Here is a 17,785-nt window from a genome sequence, read left to right on the forward strand (position 1 = left end):
ATTATTTCGCAGTATTACTATCCCTGCATTGCTTTTTGCATGATTGCTAATAGCAAATAAAAAGCTGACCACTCTCAGATTTAGATTTTTAGAGAAGCTAAAACTGACGATATATGTATTTTTTGAAACAATAGTTATATAGTGAAGTAGTCATCTAAAGTAAGGTAAAAAGTTGTGTTTTTTTAAGGAAGGAGGAGTTGCTGATCGATGCTGTCAAACATATGTAATTTATAAAGTCGCATGGCTTTTATCCCATATACATGGCAATTGTAATTATAAAGTGAGAAATACTGGTGTATCATTATAATTCGTAGGGGTTAATGTTCGTTAGTAAGCAAAATTTTGTTGGTTCGTGGAGACATGATTTCGTGGGTAACATATATATATACAGAGGATTCAATATATAAATACCTTGTGCTGACAAATAAATGTTCGGAAGGATGTAAATTCGTGGATAAGGGTGACCTAAGAAATCCACGAACATCGGCTCCCCAAGAACATTGATGATTCCACACTACATTGTATAAAATAAATTTTTATCTTGAGCGACTGCTTAAAAACATATCTTTAAAAAAAGTCGGACTCATATATTATAAATGATAATTTAGAGTCTTGTAAACATCCTCGTAAAGATGGGTTAGTGGGAGTTCATTTTTGCCCTTGACCTTCTTTACTGTTAATTGAACTTCTTCTTTGATTGCTCGATGAATTAGCTATACGACGAAAAAGAAAAAAAAACTATATCCATAAATGTTAAAAATAGACCATATATATTCCTTTATTAGATATCTAAATAAAAGGGATTAGAGCATGTCTAAATTGTACCTTTAATTCTTCTTCATCTGCCAAATTTTTGTTCACAATCCTATTCATGAAATTTTTAATGGGGTCCTTTCTTTGTTGAAACAGGTTAATCTCGTCTTTGGATCTGTAACTATATCAAATTGTAGATAAAAGTAATTTATGGAATTAAACATTCTCCATCAATATAGATATAAAAAAAGGAATATCTTTGATTATAACCAACAATAAGCGTGGAGGCGACTAGATTTAAAATATAAAAAAAACATCTTTGATTTTAATTATGCATCACTCATATGTCCCCATTATTATCAATTTCTGCTTAAGCTCAAAATACAAATTATATTAATACCTTTAGAAAAGATTAGAAAAATTAAAGCAACTGAATGAAAAGGACATTTTCACAAGAAAGACATTTTTTAGCAAATTGCAACTACAGTGACATGCAAATACTGATGCAACTTTTTCCCGAAGTTTTGTTGTTTGTTTTTATTCTCTTTGGTTTTGAGATGTAATTCTAAATTAGCACATATTTAACATACAATTTCGTTGGGTAAAAATTATATGAACGATGATTTCCCCTTGCACCCAATTTTCAGTTGCTTCCCCTGTTTGAACTCTTTAGTGTTTTCGTTGTAAATGATGGAGAGCAGACGACAAGAAATGTCAGATGAGCTAAGAAAACTGGATTTAGATTGTAACTACGAGGCGAAAAACAAAGTGATTTGGCGGACATAATTTCTGTGAATAAATCTGCAATTTTCGGTTTGTGAAGATATATGATAATGGGGAAGGATATGGTCTCTGAATGGAAAAAAGCTCTAATAAAGGTAGGAAGAGTCTGATTAATGAGAGGGTTACAAACATTTATTAATATTAATACCCAGGAGCAGAGAAGAAGATTTTTTAAAGAATTAATGTATATTCACTATATAATCAATAGAGCCCCACCCTTACACCAGAACCCCAAACCCTGGGGCCATGAATCCACAATTTTGGAAGAAGCAGTCTTATTCAACATAATTATGTACTTGGTTCTTTTTTTAAATGCCCAGGACCAGAGAAGATTTTCAAATAAATAATGCATTTTCACTATATAATCTATTTAGCCCTGTTCTAGCACTAGAACCCTGATCTTGGGGCTATGAATTTTACAATTTTTATATAGGACTCAATGCTGATTACAATCATTCCAAGAGTTCGACTGCTTGATGTCCAGGAGTAAAGAAGAAGATTTGTAAAGATTGCATTAATCTTAGTGGTTATGGCCCACCCCTCAGTCCCAAGGGGAGCAGGGACCATAAGATTCACAATTTTTGTTTTCCTTTACCCATAGATGCTTTATGCCAAAATTAGTTCAAATTGGTTTAGCGGTTGCAGAGAAGAAGCTGTAAATGTTCAAATGCTAACGCACGACAATGGACGAAAACAGATAGCAATAGGTCACAAAATTCGGCTGAAAAATTACTGCCAGCAATTAAATCCAAAGTTGATTTCCTCGCTGAGGTTTTGAACATTTGGTCCTATCTAACTGTCCCGTATAGCAGAAACGTATATCAGACCATTCCAAGGAGATTACTTGCTGTATTTTTGTTAAAGGTCACATCACTTAATATTGAAAATGTCAAGTAAGTATCTTTTAGAGTTTGTGGTTTATAGTGGTTTGAAAAGGTCAGAAAGTTTGCCTAGAAACAATTTAATAATGACATCAGGGAAAAGTGGCATCAATTAACAAAATTGTAAATAATTTTACTGTTAAAACACAGTGTTTTATCTTTATACGAAACGTTTTTATCTTCACGGATTTTTCAGTCATCTCTTATAAGAAATTCTAAGAAGAACATTATAGAGATAGATAAATAAGTAAAGATAAACTACCTGGTCCCTTCGTCTTTTGCATTATGTCCGGAGTATCGATATGACATTGTTTCTACTAGAATTGGGCCATGTTCTAAGGCATAGTTTTTGGCAAAAATAAAGGCTTCTCGAACAGCCAAAATGTCCATACCATCAACCTATGCATAAACAGTGTAAACTTTTATCAAGTCAAGCCGTTTTTTTCTTCTTCTTAGATGTATAACAATATTTGAAGCACATTTTTTTTCTACATAAGACAGAAATATACATTGCATGAAATCAAAAGATCTATTTATTTGTCATATTTAATCAACTTACATGTACATGTTTGTATAAATAAATCTTTAAATTACTTAGAATTTTTACTCTTATTCCTGGAATGAAATCTCCTCTTTTGTATAAATCTGTCATGGCTGTGGACCTCTCTGCCTTTGTTGAATAACCGTAACCATTGTTGTCACAATGGTATATACAAGGAAGGTTCCAAAGTTTGGCCATGTTAAAGGCTTCAAATATTTGGCCTTGGTTGGCTCCACCATCTCCGTAGATAGAAATAGACACGTTAGGTTTCTTTTCATATTTCATTGCAAAACCAACGCCAGTTCCCAGGGGTACCTTTTGAAGAATCATTACACAAATTACATAAAATGAAATCCATTTGAATTTTTTAAAAATTTCTTTTTCACTTTTTCAAATGTTATCATTCAAAAAGTTCGCGAACTATCTCTATATTTACAAAACTACAATACAGATCAGAATGAAATTTGGCACACAAAAAGTCATACACATGTTCTATAAATAGTATATGTAACGGAACGTTTTTCCCGTGTTTGTGACGTCACAATGTGAAAATGACGTCATAAGGTAGATCACTTGTGACAAAAAATGGTTGACTCATTCGTATTCGAAACGAACAGCTGTAAAGTTAAACTTATATCTTGGAAATTCATTTGTAGAAGTTTATAATAATTAATGTCCGGTTTATGAAGACAAAAGACTTGCTTGAAGTTTTGAAATTAATTGGATTGATTGTTTAAGTAAAGGGAAGGAGATGTTTAAAAATGATGTTTGTTCTGTTGCCCATGGCCAGTAAAAGCAAACTGGGAGACGTATCCTTTGTAAAGCAATTTGATATGAATGATCGCCAACTGACAGTTAGAAAAAAAGATGAATATCTTATCAATAATAAAATTATCAAATTCCTAAAATATCGTTTACTTTAGACTTTAAACATATCAGATATGATGAAGTAAAGGCACCCATACTTTATCTACATGAAATATACGACGCTCAAAAGACAGAGGACTTGGGTTTTGATGGTCACCATTCTCATTCTGCAAAAGAATATTATCCATCCATACTATTGCCGAGATTAGACCATTTCTGACTGTTTTTGTTGGAAAAAATCACCTGCATGGTAAGAAATATTAGAGTCGGACACAATTTTAAGCTTCTGTGACAGAACGCTAAGGAGCATGTCACGTGACCGCCTATATAACGTGATCCGCGCCTAAGCAGAATGGTTGCAGATATGCATTAAATTTGGGGAGGACTACTTTGAAATATTTTCAACTCCAAAAACCCTTTATCATTTCTTTTTTGGAAGTTATTCAATTAGTTCGCGAACTTTTTGATCACCCCTCGTACTAGATCTCGGAGAGGTTTAATTTATTTTTTTTATGTATGGAGAGACACACAAATTAATGACTTCCGCGAAAAGAAACTTTTATATGTATTACTACTGAAAATTTTCTAACCAAGAAATCAAATCCCCATGAACCAACATTTATTTAATTCCTCAATCCTCCTAAAAAATTAAAAAATAAAAATCCCCCATGATTTTATTTGATTTTACAGTAGTCAGATTTTTTTCAAAGCAATAGCGACTACTTTGCAGGATGTAAAAAAAATAAGAGTACAACGCATTCAAACAGATGCACCTTTATCACATCAGAGTATTCATAGTATTTTTTTTCAAAATTCAGTATATATTTCTTTTTATTTAGAATTAGTTAGTAACTTTTTAAAATAATTTTTGAGGTGTTGCAGTTAACTACAATTCAAAAGCTGTCTGAGCAAAATTTAAGTAATCGTACATAAATCTGATTTGCTTTAATTAAGTCAAGAGTTGTTATTTGAAAAGAAAACATGCGATCAATTTTACATCAAAAGAAAACAACGATGTAAATAGTATTCAAAACACATTATTCATCGTAAAGAATGAAATACCGAAGATCCGACTATTGCGTTCCCTCCAAGCATATTGTACAAGTAAAGGTGTTGAGATCCAGCCTTTCCCTTACAGTAACCAGTTGACTTCCCTATCGAAAAAAAAACCATAAGTAAGATGCTACCAATTACACGATTAAAATATAAACAACTTTCTTCACGTATGATTCAAATTTTACCTGTTAAAATGACACGTAAGGTGACGTCTCTTTGTAAATGAAAAAAACTGTTAGAATGAGAGGTAAAACAGCAAACAACCAATCATTGTAAGATTGAATTTTCCTTGATAGCTTTTTTTACCTAAAAATTCACCAAGAATCCCCTCTATCGAACCTCCCCTAGCGTAAGCCCAGCCGTGGGTGCGGTAATTGCCAACCAAAACGTCCTCTTCTGTTATTGCCCCTACCACTCCAGTGCGAACAGCTTCCTGTTGCAGGAAAGAAAAAAAAACTTTAGATACAGTTAATACTTGTATATTGTGCTGTACTTTTCGATTTTTAATTTTATGTCCGTGTAACCGAAGGGTCTTTAGGTTTAATTGTATATATTTAAATTAAGTCTCCCTGCCGCGTAAAAGGCCACAAAAGGACATTAGGGTAAACACAATTTTGAAATTTATTGCATTAAAATGCAGGACTGTATCCTTATGGTAATATGTCAGCATATTCTGGCTGTGGTTTTACATTTTTTATGAATTCTGAGAAACTAGTCAAACAACAATAACAATTTCATCAATGTGCAAACATTCCTTACTTGCCTTCACGTTTTTCCTGAGAAGTATCAATGCCAAAATTAAAACGAATGGGACCAAGTTACATGTACTTTAAATTAAGGCTGACGGGCAAATGAAAGATAAGTCAATGTTTTTTTTTTTAATTGGGAATTTTCTAAGGCGTATAATGAAATGAAATAAAACAACATAGCAACTTCTTATATAAGACTTCAGAGTGTCACTCCTTCATAGCACCTGATCCAATCTCTTCTCTGGTTTCTGACTAGATGAAATATTCAATGTTTATTTGCTTGTATCTCTTCTATATTTAGATGTAAGATATTTTAACGATCATATTTGTTTTTTTTTTTCTCATCACAATTGAACAACTTAAAATTAATATAGTAAACGGAGTTTTTTATTTTCGTATTATTTTGTATCTTCATATGACTTTTTATGCGCCCGAATCGAAAGATCCGAGGCGTATATTGTTTTTGTCCTGTCTGTCTAGCTGTCTGTCTGTCTGTCTGTTTATCTGCTTGTCTGTTTGTCTGCAAACTTTAACCTTCGCCATAACTTTTGAACCATGAACGGTTGAGACTTCATATTTGGTATGCATACTCCACTAATTAAACTCTTTCAAACGACTTCAAGGTCAATGACCTTGTGACTTTGACTGTGACCTTTATGCTAAAAATAGTTTTTTTTTCTGCAAACTTTAACCTTCGCCATAACTTTTGAACCATAAAAGATAAAGACTTCATATTAATTAACTATGCATACACCACTGATTAGGATCTTTTAAATGACACCATTTTCAATGTCCTTGTGACCTATACGTTTAATTTAGTTTTTTGTCGGCAAACTTTAACCTTCGCCATAACTATTGAACGAAGAAAGATAGAGACTTAATATTTGGCAGGTATACTCCACTAATTAAGCCCCTTTGCATGACCTTAAGGTCAATGACCTTGTGACCTTGACTGTGTTCTATATGCTTAAAATAGCTTTTTTGACTTTTCAACATAACTTTTGAACCGTGAGAGATAGAGACTTTATATTTGGTATGCATACTTCACTAATCAAGTTCTTTAAAATGACACCAAGATCAATGACCTTTTGACCTTGACTGTGACCTGTATGTTAAAAATATGTTTTTTTAACTTTGTTGCCGCCGGGCACATAGTGTTTCACAAACACATCTTGTTTACCATATATATGTGAAAATAAGGAAATTTAAAATATAAAATTAATTAATATATCCTGAAAAAATTAAGAAAAAATTGAAAATTCGGATTAGCCAAAATCCATTTTTGTTAAACTATATTGTGTCAATTTGGTAATATCATCTAATAGGCCTTATATGGTAACATCTTTTTGTGCAAAAAGAGAAACATTTAATATTTAGAAAAGAGAACCCTATCGCATGATTGTATGCAGTATTTTTTTCATTCTTAATGACTAGGGAAAAGGTAATTAACTTGACGTGACCTTGACACAAATATAGAATGGTCATAACTAGTCTAACTGAAACCATCACTTAGTAATATTGTCTTCTTGATTCTTCGAAAATTTCCTTAATTTTCAAAGACAAGGAAAACAATTTTGTGTGAGAAGAACCCTACCTTAAAGATCGTTTGAGCTTGATCTCTATATATTTGTTTTTAACATATTTTATTGAATTAAATCAAAGGGATCGGAAACAAGTTCTTGCAAGTTATTTCAAGGTATCATAAAAGAGGAAATGTTTTACCATTCCTGGGCACAAATGAAGAAGTCCCCGAATATAATTTTGATGAAACAATTTCTCTGCTGCGTTCCCTATCTCTCTCATTCCCGTCATGCTCTTAAAATAATTAAGGGCATCCTTCCTCGTGAGAGAACATCTAGTTGACGGCCCAGTGTCTAGTCTATGTAGCTGACAAGGCTGAAGAAAAAAGAAACACACTAGATCAGATCAAGAATATTCTTAAATGTTTATTCACTCTTAAAGGAGGTATATGATAAGAAAAATTCAAACATTTTAATCAGAAAAAATTTTTTGCTGATATTTATTTTATTTAAAAATCTAAAAGCTTTCATTAGATTTTGATTTTTTTTCTTGCTCACTTTCAACAATGTGATTAAAATTTAGATAGTTACATATACTTTATTGATCTAAAGGTCAAGTGTAACTTGTTACCTCTATGTCAAAAACAGCCTTTGAGACAAAACCTTGACTTGAAAAACATTGCAAAGAGATCTGCAACATAAATGATGAAATCATTACAGTTAAAACCATAAAGAACATTTCACAAAATATTAATGTATTGTCAGAAGTCTATATTGGACAGGGCGATTGTAGTTTAAGGTAAGTTGTTTAAAATTTTCAACTTCAATCAATCAAGATTGGATAAAGATTTCTCACTGCTCAGTTGCTCTGATCAAGAGAGCTGAGTAAATGCCTAACTCTGAAGTCTTCTCAGATGTATAGTGACCACTCTATATGAGTAAAAAAATTATACTTCTTATACCTAGCTATTTCCGGTTCTGATATAAAAATGCCATGAATTCCTTATGCTATTTATAACTACTGTACTAATATTATATTGTTAAAAAACTTCTGAGTCTAAAGGGGAGATAAATAAAAATTAAATCAAACATTTTATTCCATCCATATGCATTGACGCCATTTACAGAAAATTCAAATCAAATTGCGTCACCGCTCACGGGATCTTTCCAATGTTCTCGACATGAAAATTATAATTTATTATGCAGCTTTGTTTTCTGATCGAATTTAAATAAAGGTATAAAATTTGATGAATTTGTTGTCACACATTAGCTGTAATCTTGTCTAATTCAATTTTAGATTGTGCTAGCATTGAATTTATCCCAGATTTCAAATGTGTACCGACAAATCGTCTTGTCGTCATTACATTGCATTAACAAAATCATATTTTAATGGACATTTGATAAACGATAGTGCCACAAAAATTGTTATTAATAAGTACTGATGATACCAACGAAATTAAATCAAATATTTTGAAACGAGACTGTGTATATACGAGGGGTGATCAAAAAGTTCGCGAACTATCTCTACACGTATTTACAAAACCACAATTCAGATCAGAATGAAATTTGGTACACATAAAGCCATACAAATGTTCTATAAATAACATATGTAACGCAACGTTTTTGCTTGTGTTTGTGACGTCACAATGTGAAAATGACGTCATACGGTAGATCACTTGTGACAAAAAATGGTTGACTCAGTCGTATTCTAGAAACGAACAGCTGTAAAGTTAAACTTATATCTTGGAAATTCATTTGTACAAGTTTATAATAATTTGTGTACGGTTTATGAAGACAAAAGACTTGCCTGAAGTTTCGTCATTAATTGGATTGATTGTTTAAGTAAAGGAAAGGAGATGTTTAAAAATGATGTTTGTTCTGTTGCCCAGTAAAAGCAAACTGGGAGACGTATCCTTTGTAAAGCAATTTGATATGAATGATCGCCAACTTACAGTTAGAAAAATACATGAATATCTTTACAATAATATAATTATCAAATCCCTAAAATATCGTTTACATATCAGATATGATAAAGTGAAGGCACCCATACTTTATCCAAATGAAATAAACGACGCTCAAAAGACAGAGAACTTGGGTTTTTTATGGTCACCATGCTCATTCTGCAAAAGAATATCATTATTCACCCATACTATTTCAGAGAGTAGGCCATTTCTGACAAGTAGACTGTTTTTGTTGAAAAAAATAACCTGCATGGTAAGAAATATAAAAGATGGAAAAAAAATTGTCAGCTTCTGTGACAGAACGCTAAGGAGCATGTCACGTGACCGCCTATATCACGTGATCCGCGCATGGGCAGAATGTTGCAGATGCGCATTAAAATCGGAGAGGACTACTTTGAAACATTTTTAACACTTAAACCCTATATCATTTCTTTTTTGGAAGTTATTCAATTAGTTCGCGAACTTTTTGATCACCCCTCGTAATAATAATTATGGTTGCAAAATAGAATATTTTAACATCATGGAAAATGTCAATTTTAAGAAATTTATTATTTGCATAATTTATCATCAACATAGGTCCAAATGTATATATCCTTTGTAGTCTGACCTAACAGTGGTAATTTTTTTTACAAAGTTATGAAGACTGTATATGATTTTTGGAACAACCCATGTGCATGTACTGTAAAAATTTATAATTTCATTTTTGATTCTCTATTCTTGTTTATTTAAAAAAAAAAAAAGAAATTAAATTAAATTATGACCAAACATGAAACACTTGTTAACAAACTTGCTACAAGTAAATTTTTTAATCATATCATACTTGTTAAATATGAAACATTAAAAATAAATAAAGTCAGAAGCATACCTTTTGGAATGATTTCCTGTGAACATTCATTTTTTTTATTTTCCTCCTACGTTATGGTGCCCTTGACTTATATAGCAACAATGTTTCAGATGAATGAATAAGTAAGGGATAACATATCAGAAAGTTTTAACTGTACACTTTATTATCTTTGTTCGAACACATAAATGTCGCAAGAATTAGATCTACATCAATATGAATTATTAAAGTCTGAAACATATTGAAAAAAAGAAATTTAAAATCAGGGGGATATCATAATGATGATGTAACAGGTATTTCAACAACCCCGTTTAAAGTTGGAATTTTATAAATTCAGTGGTTGTTAAAATGACTTTGCTAGCAATGAACAAACACAGTCTATATCATTGAATCTAATTTATTTTTGTCGACGTGTTTCCAAACAATTGTTAGGCCTTTTTTGAATTTGACTATTGAATGTACCATCTACTTTATCAGTATGACAGGGATACTTACTCCTTCTAGGCACCTAATCCCACCTTTTGGAATTTCAAGGATTCTGTGTTTTATGCCCTCTTCAGAAATGACAAGATAAGATAAGACCCCTTTTTGGCCCTTAGTTTGAGGTGTCTTGTAGAATGATGCAACAGTCTATAAATTGAAAACCACTATACAAATTTTAATCAATTCTGCAGTAAGTTTCCTTTCAGAAAACATAGAGCACAAGCTTGTCTATCTACCAAATTTATTTATTCCATACAGAAGTTTCAAATGCATCTTGTGTTTAAAAATCTCAGATAGAGAAGGTTATGCTTTATGTTTCCCGAAGTGAAAGTATATCAAATTTGATAGAATTCCTCCAAAATTGAGGAAATTCGGGAAAACGTCCTATTACATGTACTGCACCCTCTTGTAGCCTCCGTGTATGCTTTAAATCAAAATTAGTGCTGGTTTTAAAATAAGCGTCAATTTTGTTCTTAACTACAAACTGTCACAGTTGTTACTGTGTTCTGATTTTTACATAAAATTAGGGGCCCGATCCAGTGATTACCCTACCTTGTCCTTTGTATAGTTTATAGATTTTTTGAGAACGATTACTGCTCGCTTTTATCACCTTCAACATTCACGCAAAACAGCTTAAGATATTAAGGAATGTACATTTTCGAAACAATATAAGAATATATATTTTTATTCATTTATTAGCTCACCTGAGCCGAAGGCTCAAGTGAGCTTTTCTGATCAAAATTTGTACGTTGTCTGTCGTCGTCGTTGTACAGAACTTTTCACATTTTCATCTTCTGAACCACTGGGCCAATTTCAACTAAACATGCCACAAAGTATCCTTAGGTGAAGGGGATTCAAGTTTTTTAAAATGAAGGGTCATACCCGCTTCCAAGGGGAGATACTTATGAATTAGTGAAAAATTAATGGCATTTTTAAAAAATCTTCTTCTCAAGACCCACTGAGCCAAGAGAGATGAAACTCATGTGGAAGCATCCTCAGGTAGTGTAGATTCAATAAATCTTTAAAAATCTTCTTCTCAAGAACCACTGGGCCAAGAGTGATGAAACTCATGTGAAAGCATCCTCAGGTAGTGTAGATTCAAGTTTGTTCTATTAATAAATGACCCCCGGGGCTAAGGTGGGGCCAAAATGGTCGACCAAAGTTTTACATAGGAATACGTAGGAAAAATCTTTAAAAATCTTCTCAAGAACCTCTGGACCAGGAAAGATGAAACTCATATGGAATCATTCTCAGGTAGTATAGATTCAAGTTTGTTCAAATCATGACCCCCGGGGCTAGGATGGGGCCAAAATGGCCGATCAAAGTTTTACATAGGAATATATATATAGGAAAAATCTTTAAAAATCTTCTTCTCAAGAAACATTGAGACAGAAAAGATAAAACTCATGTGGAAGCATCCTCAGGTAGTGTAGATTCAAGATTGTTCGAATCGTGACCCCCGGGGCTAGGGTGGGGCCATAATGGTCGTTAAAAGTTTTACAAAGGAATATATAGAAAAAAATCTTTAAAAGTCTTCTTTTCAAGAACCACTGGGCCAGGAAAGATGAAACTCGTGTGGAATCATCCTCAGGTAGTGTAGATTCAAGTTTGTTTAAATCATGACGCCCGGGGGTAGGGTGGGGCCAAAAAAGTTTTATATAGGAATATATAGGGAAACGTTTTAAAATCTTCTTTTTAAGTACAGGGTGTTTCATAATATATGTTACATTTTGAATCTTCAATTTGACAAACACAAGAAAAAGATACTGATGTCTTTTTATCAAATTGATGTATGTATCCATAAGATTCATTAAGTATAATTACCAACTAAAATATTAAACACTGAACAAAATCTTACATATTAATGAAAATTAGCGATTTTCCAACTTGCGTCAGTTTTTGCTACGTTGATTTCACGACGTCAAAAGCTCACATTACATGTTCTACATGATTTCCATTATTTCAACAACAAATGAAAGTTGCTTTTTGAAATTTGTATAGAGTATAACCTTGTCAAATATTTTTGTTTAGACTCTACTCATTTAAAGATCTGTTCTTTTTTAGCTCATCCAGTATTTGTGGTCTAGGATTGTAGACCCTGTTCCTTAAGAACCCCTTTTGAAAAGAGCCCAAAGATTGCTATTGTCGAATGCAGATGTCAAACACATTAATGAGCTTTGATTGTTACAAAAATTGGTATGCTGATACCTTCAAATCAGATTAAATGTATATATTCTGAAAAGGCCGATATTGAAAGCATCAATTTCTGAAATTTTTGACACTTTTCGCAGAAGTTTGCTACACTAAGGAGTCTCCACTTCACAAAATAAATCTCCGAATCTTTTAAAGTCTTTAGGCTTTCTGGAATACTGCGTCATTTATAATATATTTCCTGTCCCTGTCTTTTAACTTTTTTACTATCCATCTGATTAGCATTCTAGAAAGCTTCCACCCTTTTGGAAAATGTATTTTGTTGATTTATTTCATCTACTTCTGAATGAATATTGGTTACATGAATTGAAAAACACCGCTTTACAATTCAGTACTGATTGGATAAATTAAGTCCATTTCGAAAAATATTGAAATTATGATATCTGCGTTTATAGCACAATTAATCATAGTAAGAATAAAATTTTCATTGACTTTTTCACATGGAACAAAAATGCAGGATTTGATGTTCAAAATCATATATAGTTTGCAATGGAAGAAAGATACGTAATAAAAATAACTAGATTCAAAAATGTAACAAATATTATGAAACACCCTGTACTTCAAAGCCATGATTAGTTATATTTATATGGAATCATCCTGAGGTAGTGTAGATTCTAGTTTGTTCAAATTATGACCCCCTGGGGGGTTAAAATTCAAGCCTCCCCCTCCAACCTCAGTAAACTTTCAGTTCTGATCTGATATGTGTTTTTTTTTCTAGCCGATGTTCTCAGGTGAGCGCTGTGGCCCCTGGGCCTCTTGTTGTTCAACTCATAAAAACTGATTAAAATATGCTTTTAACTATTTGAGATGTTTAAGATATAATCTATGATGATAAATTGTTACTTATTAAAGTAGATAAATTTAGAAGGCGTTCAGTTTTTATTCTGTTGGATGTTTTATGCAGAATCTTAAAAATTTTTTGTTTGTTTGTTTTTCACATATAATCATTTATTGTGGACGATCAGCCAAATTAAAGTCATTTGCCCTTGAACACCATTTGTACAAACAATGGAAAGAAAATGAACTTAATTTCCTCAATTCATATAACATCTTAAATCAATATGCTTTAATTTTGAACATTAAAGACATCAATGACATTGAAAGTTAATTAAAAGCATCACAAGAGTTTAATTGATTTGAAACGGAAGAGAGCTGAAAGGTAATTACATGAAGATATAAGGTATAACGCCCCAATAGGTTTTAATGGATGACCCAAATATTTGTTCTTTAAATTTTCTCAAAAGGTGTTCTCTCCTAAAATACATCATTCAAGGGAAGATCGAAAAGTTATGTCATAAGAACTATAAAATCCGAAGTTTATAATTTATGAAGTATAGGAGGCCTTCGACTTATCAAAATAAACCATTATATTTCCGTATTATATATCTTGCACGTGTTAAAGAAGTTTCCCCACTCACGTTCCTCTTCCTCTCATTTACAAAAGAAAATTAATGCAAATTCTTGTTTGTCACTTACATATTCTTTCCAAATATTTGTAGAAACGTGGCTGAAAATCTTTAATTTCAATGTGTGTCAGACATCAACATTTTAAACATTTCAGTAGAAAAAAGAATACTAGTAAATCATCTACCAAATAATGTCCCATGGTCTTGAATTCGTCGATAAATATCTGATAGAAATTAATAAAATTGGTTTTCTAAATTAAAGAACAAATGAGACCCCAATACTGTATGAAGATTTTGGTGGTTATATTATATATAGAACTTAACAAACAAGTGCTTCTGTTATAATATTTGCGGGTCTTTCGGATAAACTGCATTTTCTTGATTAATTCAAACTCAATCCCTAATTTATAGTGATGTCTATATATAACTTATAAATTCTCAAATGAAATTAAAAAAAATTTAATAACAAACAGTCAATCAATCTTTCCGATCTCTTGAGTAGCCTCAGATTCAAAAGTGACTGAAGCTAAACTCGATCGCCCACGTGACACAGTGGTTTAAGAGCGTTTGCTCTAAAGTCATCATTAAGAATGAGGAGTTGATCTTCAGTGGCGTCTGCTCTAGAGTCGTGAAGTAAGGTGTTGATCCTAACGTCGCGGGTTCAAATCTAACAGTTTTGACTGTTGCATGGGATGCAAAAAACATTAAAATGAATCAGGAAACATGCAGTTCAAAATGCCTAAATACAATTTATATAGTAGGTTAGGTAATAATGGGACATGGAGAACGGTCCTTCGGGATTTAAGACCTTACTTATAAATTAAACCGAGGTTCCGCGTCGCAGGAGGTGTTAGCACGAAAAAGAACTCTATCAGACTTACTCTTATGTCCTTAGATACCGAGTAGAATCTATTTAGGTATAAAATTCGCAGCTCTCCACCTGCAATGGGTGGTCTTTCAATATGAGTAAATATTCTCGAAAGTGTCGAATCAAAAACCCATGGCTAGATGGTGCCTAGGTATCTAGTATATATCCTCTCTGTCAACTGGTCACGTACTTGTACAAACAAATGTTTGTTTATAAACTCCATTTAAGAAGTTTTACTCTCATTAAGACGCCTAATACATTCTGTAGTATACAGTTGCCGGTAAAAGGCTTCAAATTTCAAAGGTGCACTTGGCATTTACGGCTTTTAAGAAAATGCGTGTCTGCACCTACTTCTATAGGAACCTCGGTTTAAAAATTCTCGTCCTAAAAAACCGGTCTGCACATCCTGCAAAAAAAAAAGGGTGGGGGGGTATTCTGAAGACGGAATATTCTGTAGTGTAAATGATATAGGAAGAAACCAATTCAATATATAAGAATATATCACGTTTTGTTAATGACGTCATATTTTAATTAAAGATTTGTTTATGATTTGAAATGAATGCGAAATGATATTTGTCATGAAAACATCGCAGAAAAATGAATCAAGTTTTATAGCACCGCATGACATATGCATAGATCGATGCTCGTATAATACATTATTTTGATGTACTTAAAGAAACAATAAAGATGACACTTTGACCCAATTCATTATTAATTAGATTTTTTCAAAGGGCGTCTCTTTCCTCAACATTCGTAATTTATCAAAATAAAAAATTATACACAAAAAGGCTAGCTGATTCAAATGCAATGTCACGTTACAGCTAAAATCCATTATAATAATTGGACCTTTTCCTTATAATTTTATAAATGTAAGCATATATATATACATTGACAGTTGCCTTAGAATTTCATTCGATCATGCGTATACAAATACTCTTTAAAAATATTTAGATAAACGGAATGTAACATTTCCTCTTTCACCGACCGATAACCATGCCATCCTGTTGACGTTACTTTTAGGCAAACATTTTTTGTTCATTGATTTTTACAAATGTAAGTCTCACTCCTCCTTTACACATTTCATTTAAACTACATGTAAATTGTAAACTTGAATGAAAAGATTCTCATAATTCAGGTTTTCTGAAAAAAAGTACATTTTCAAATGTAACACAGCCAAAGCAATGATATCCTCAAGAGTTCTTTTTCTATGTTTTAACTACACTAAAGAAAACAACAGAAAATGTGATTTCGCCGTTTTTGTCACTTTGGGGATAAATTAATTGATTTTATGTATATTGTTTTAGGTCTATTTCGAGATTTTTTCACGACGTCAGCATATACTGCATGGTGAAGGGCTTCAAAATTAGACCTGTACTCAGCTGTCAAAGCCATTGAGCATTTAGGAATCAATTGTCTTGCCAACGCCTGTCGTGACACAGGGCTTAGGTGTTTAAGGTCTCCTCTGAAAGACCTGCAACTTTCGCTTCAAAGTGCAGGGTATTTGGGAAGAAACAGTTGCTACCTTTTTAATCGACTTGTATGTAGGTCAGTCTCAGCCGGGGTTATAGAACCCACGACCTTCTGATCACAGAACAAGTGCTCTACCTACTTAGCTACCGTGACAGTGACTAGGTGTTTGCCACACTTATTTTGAAAATTGTATGGAAAGTCCTTTTGCTATTTATTCTGAAAATAACATTTATCTTGAATTTACAGTGATGTTTCTCATTTTGGATAGATATCTCGCTTAAAGACTAGAGATATCTCCCAAATTAAAGAAATATCGCTCATTTTAAAGAGATATCTCTCTGAGAAAGAGATATTTCCGATATCATTCACTTACATGTTTAGTGATAAGCCTCTTTTTCTAAGAGAGATTTCTCTCCACTTAAACGGACATCTCTTTCTCTTTGAGAGATAGTTATTTCGAGAAAAGAGATATCTCTGAACGTTGAAGAGATATCTCTTTCACCTAGAGAGATATCTCTTGGTGAAAGAGATATCTTTTTGACATTGAGAGATATCTTTCCAAGTTAAAGAGATATCTCTCAAAGTAAAAGAGATATCTTTCTTAGTTTATCTTAAGAGATATCTCTCGAAGTGAACGAGATATCTTTCAAAAGTGTCCAAAAGAGATATCTCTCAAGCAAAGAGAGATATCTCTTTATTGTAAAGAAGTACATTAAAATATTTTAAAATTCGACGTATTCTACATTATAGTTTTATTAAAATGACAGGTAATTCAGAGTTATCTAGATTTCAAATTAGTAATAGTTGATTATTTCATAAGTTGAGAAAATTCGGTCCATTGCATTTGAGATTTTATGCTAACTATCATTTTCCTGAATATTAAACTTTCAGTATGTTTCTCAATGAAGGTGCCATTATTATTTGTTGTTTCAAAAAAGGCATTTATTATAGCATTTTTGTCAACATAGTACATATATTATTCTGGGTATGACGTACTCAGTCTTTCTTCTCATAACCGCGAAATTATTCTTGGGAACTTTATAATTACTTCCTGTCTCGCTTTCGTGTGAAAGGGGAGAATAATCATTTTATTTTAAAGATCACTGGAAAAGAGATATCACTTTCATTAAAGGAGATGTCTCTTCAGCTTAGAAAGATATATCTTTTTGAAAATCTAAAGAGATATCTCTGTAACTAAGAAAGATATCTCTTTTAACCTTGTTGAAGATATATTTCTCTAACATTAAGAGATGCATGTATCTCTCTCGCTTAAAGAGATATCTTTCTAGCTTATAAAGATATCTCTCCAAGTTAGAGAAATCTCTCTTATAAAAAGATGTATCTCTTTTGTTTAAAGAGATATCTCTCTTAGGTATAAAGATATCTCCATTAGTC

The 17,785-nt window shown here is 32.3% G+C and overlaps 1 protein-coding gene across 1 annotated transcript; it reads right to left on the reverse strand.

The window, feature by feature from the left end:
- Window positions 1–286: 286 nt before the first annotated feature.
- Window positions 287–3,274, reverse strand: LOC134270642 (probable pyruvate dehydrogenase E1 component subunit alpha, mitochondrial). The gene is made up of 4 exons (XM_062752882.1): window positions 3,025–3,274; window positions 2,680–2,816; window positions 826–934; window positions 287–713 (listed from the first exon to the last, which is right to left on the reverse strand). The coding sequence occupies exons 1-4, from the start codon at window positions 3,241–3,243 to the stop codon at window positions 591–593; spliced, it is 588 nt and encodes a 195-aa protein (XP_062608866.1). The 5' UTR covers window positions 3,244–3,274; the 3' UTR covers window positions 287–590.
- Window positions 3,275–17,785: the final 14,511 nt, after the last annotated feature.

The sequence above is a fragment of the Saccostrea cucullata genome, unplaced genomic scaffold (assembly GCF_032062105.1).
Source record: "Saccostrea cucullata isolate Sc308-1 unplaced genomic scaffold, CSIRO_AGI_Scuc_v1 ctg468, whole genome shotgun sequence".
NCBI classification, from domain to species: domain Eukaryota; kingdom Metazoa; phylum Mollusca; class Bivalvia; order Ostreida; family Ostreidae; genus Saccostrea; species Saccostrea cuccullata.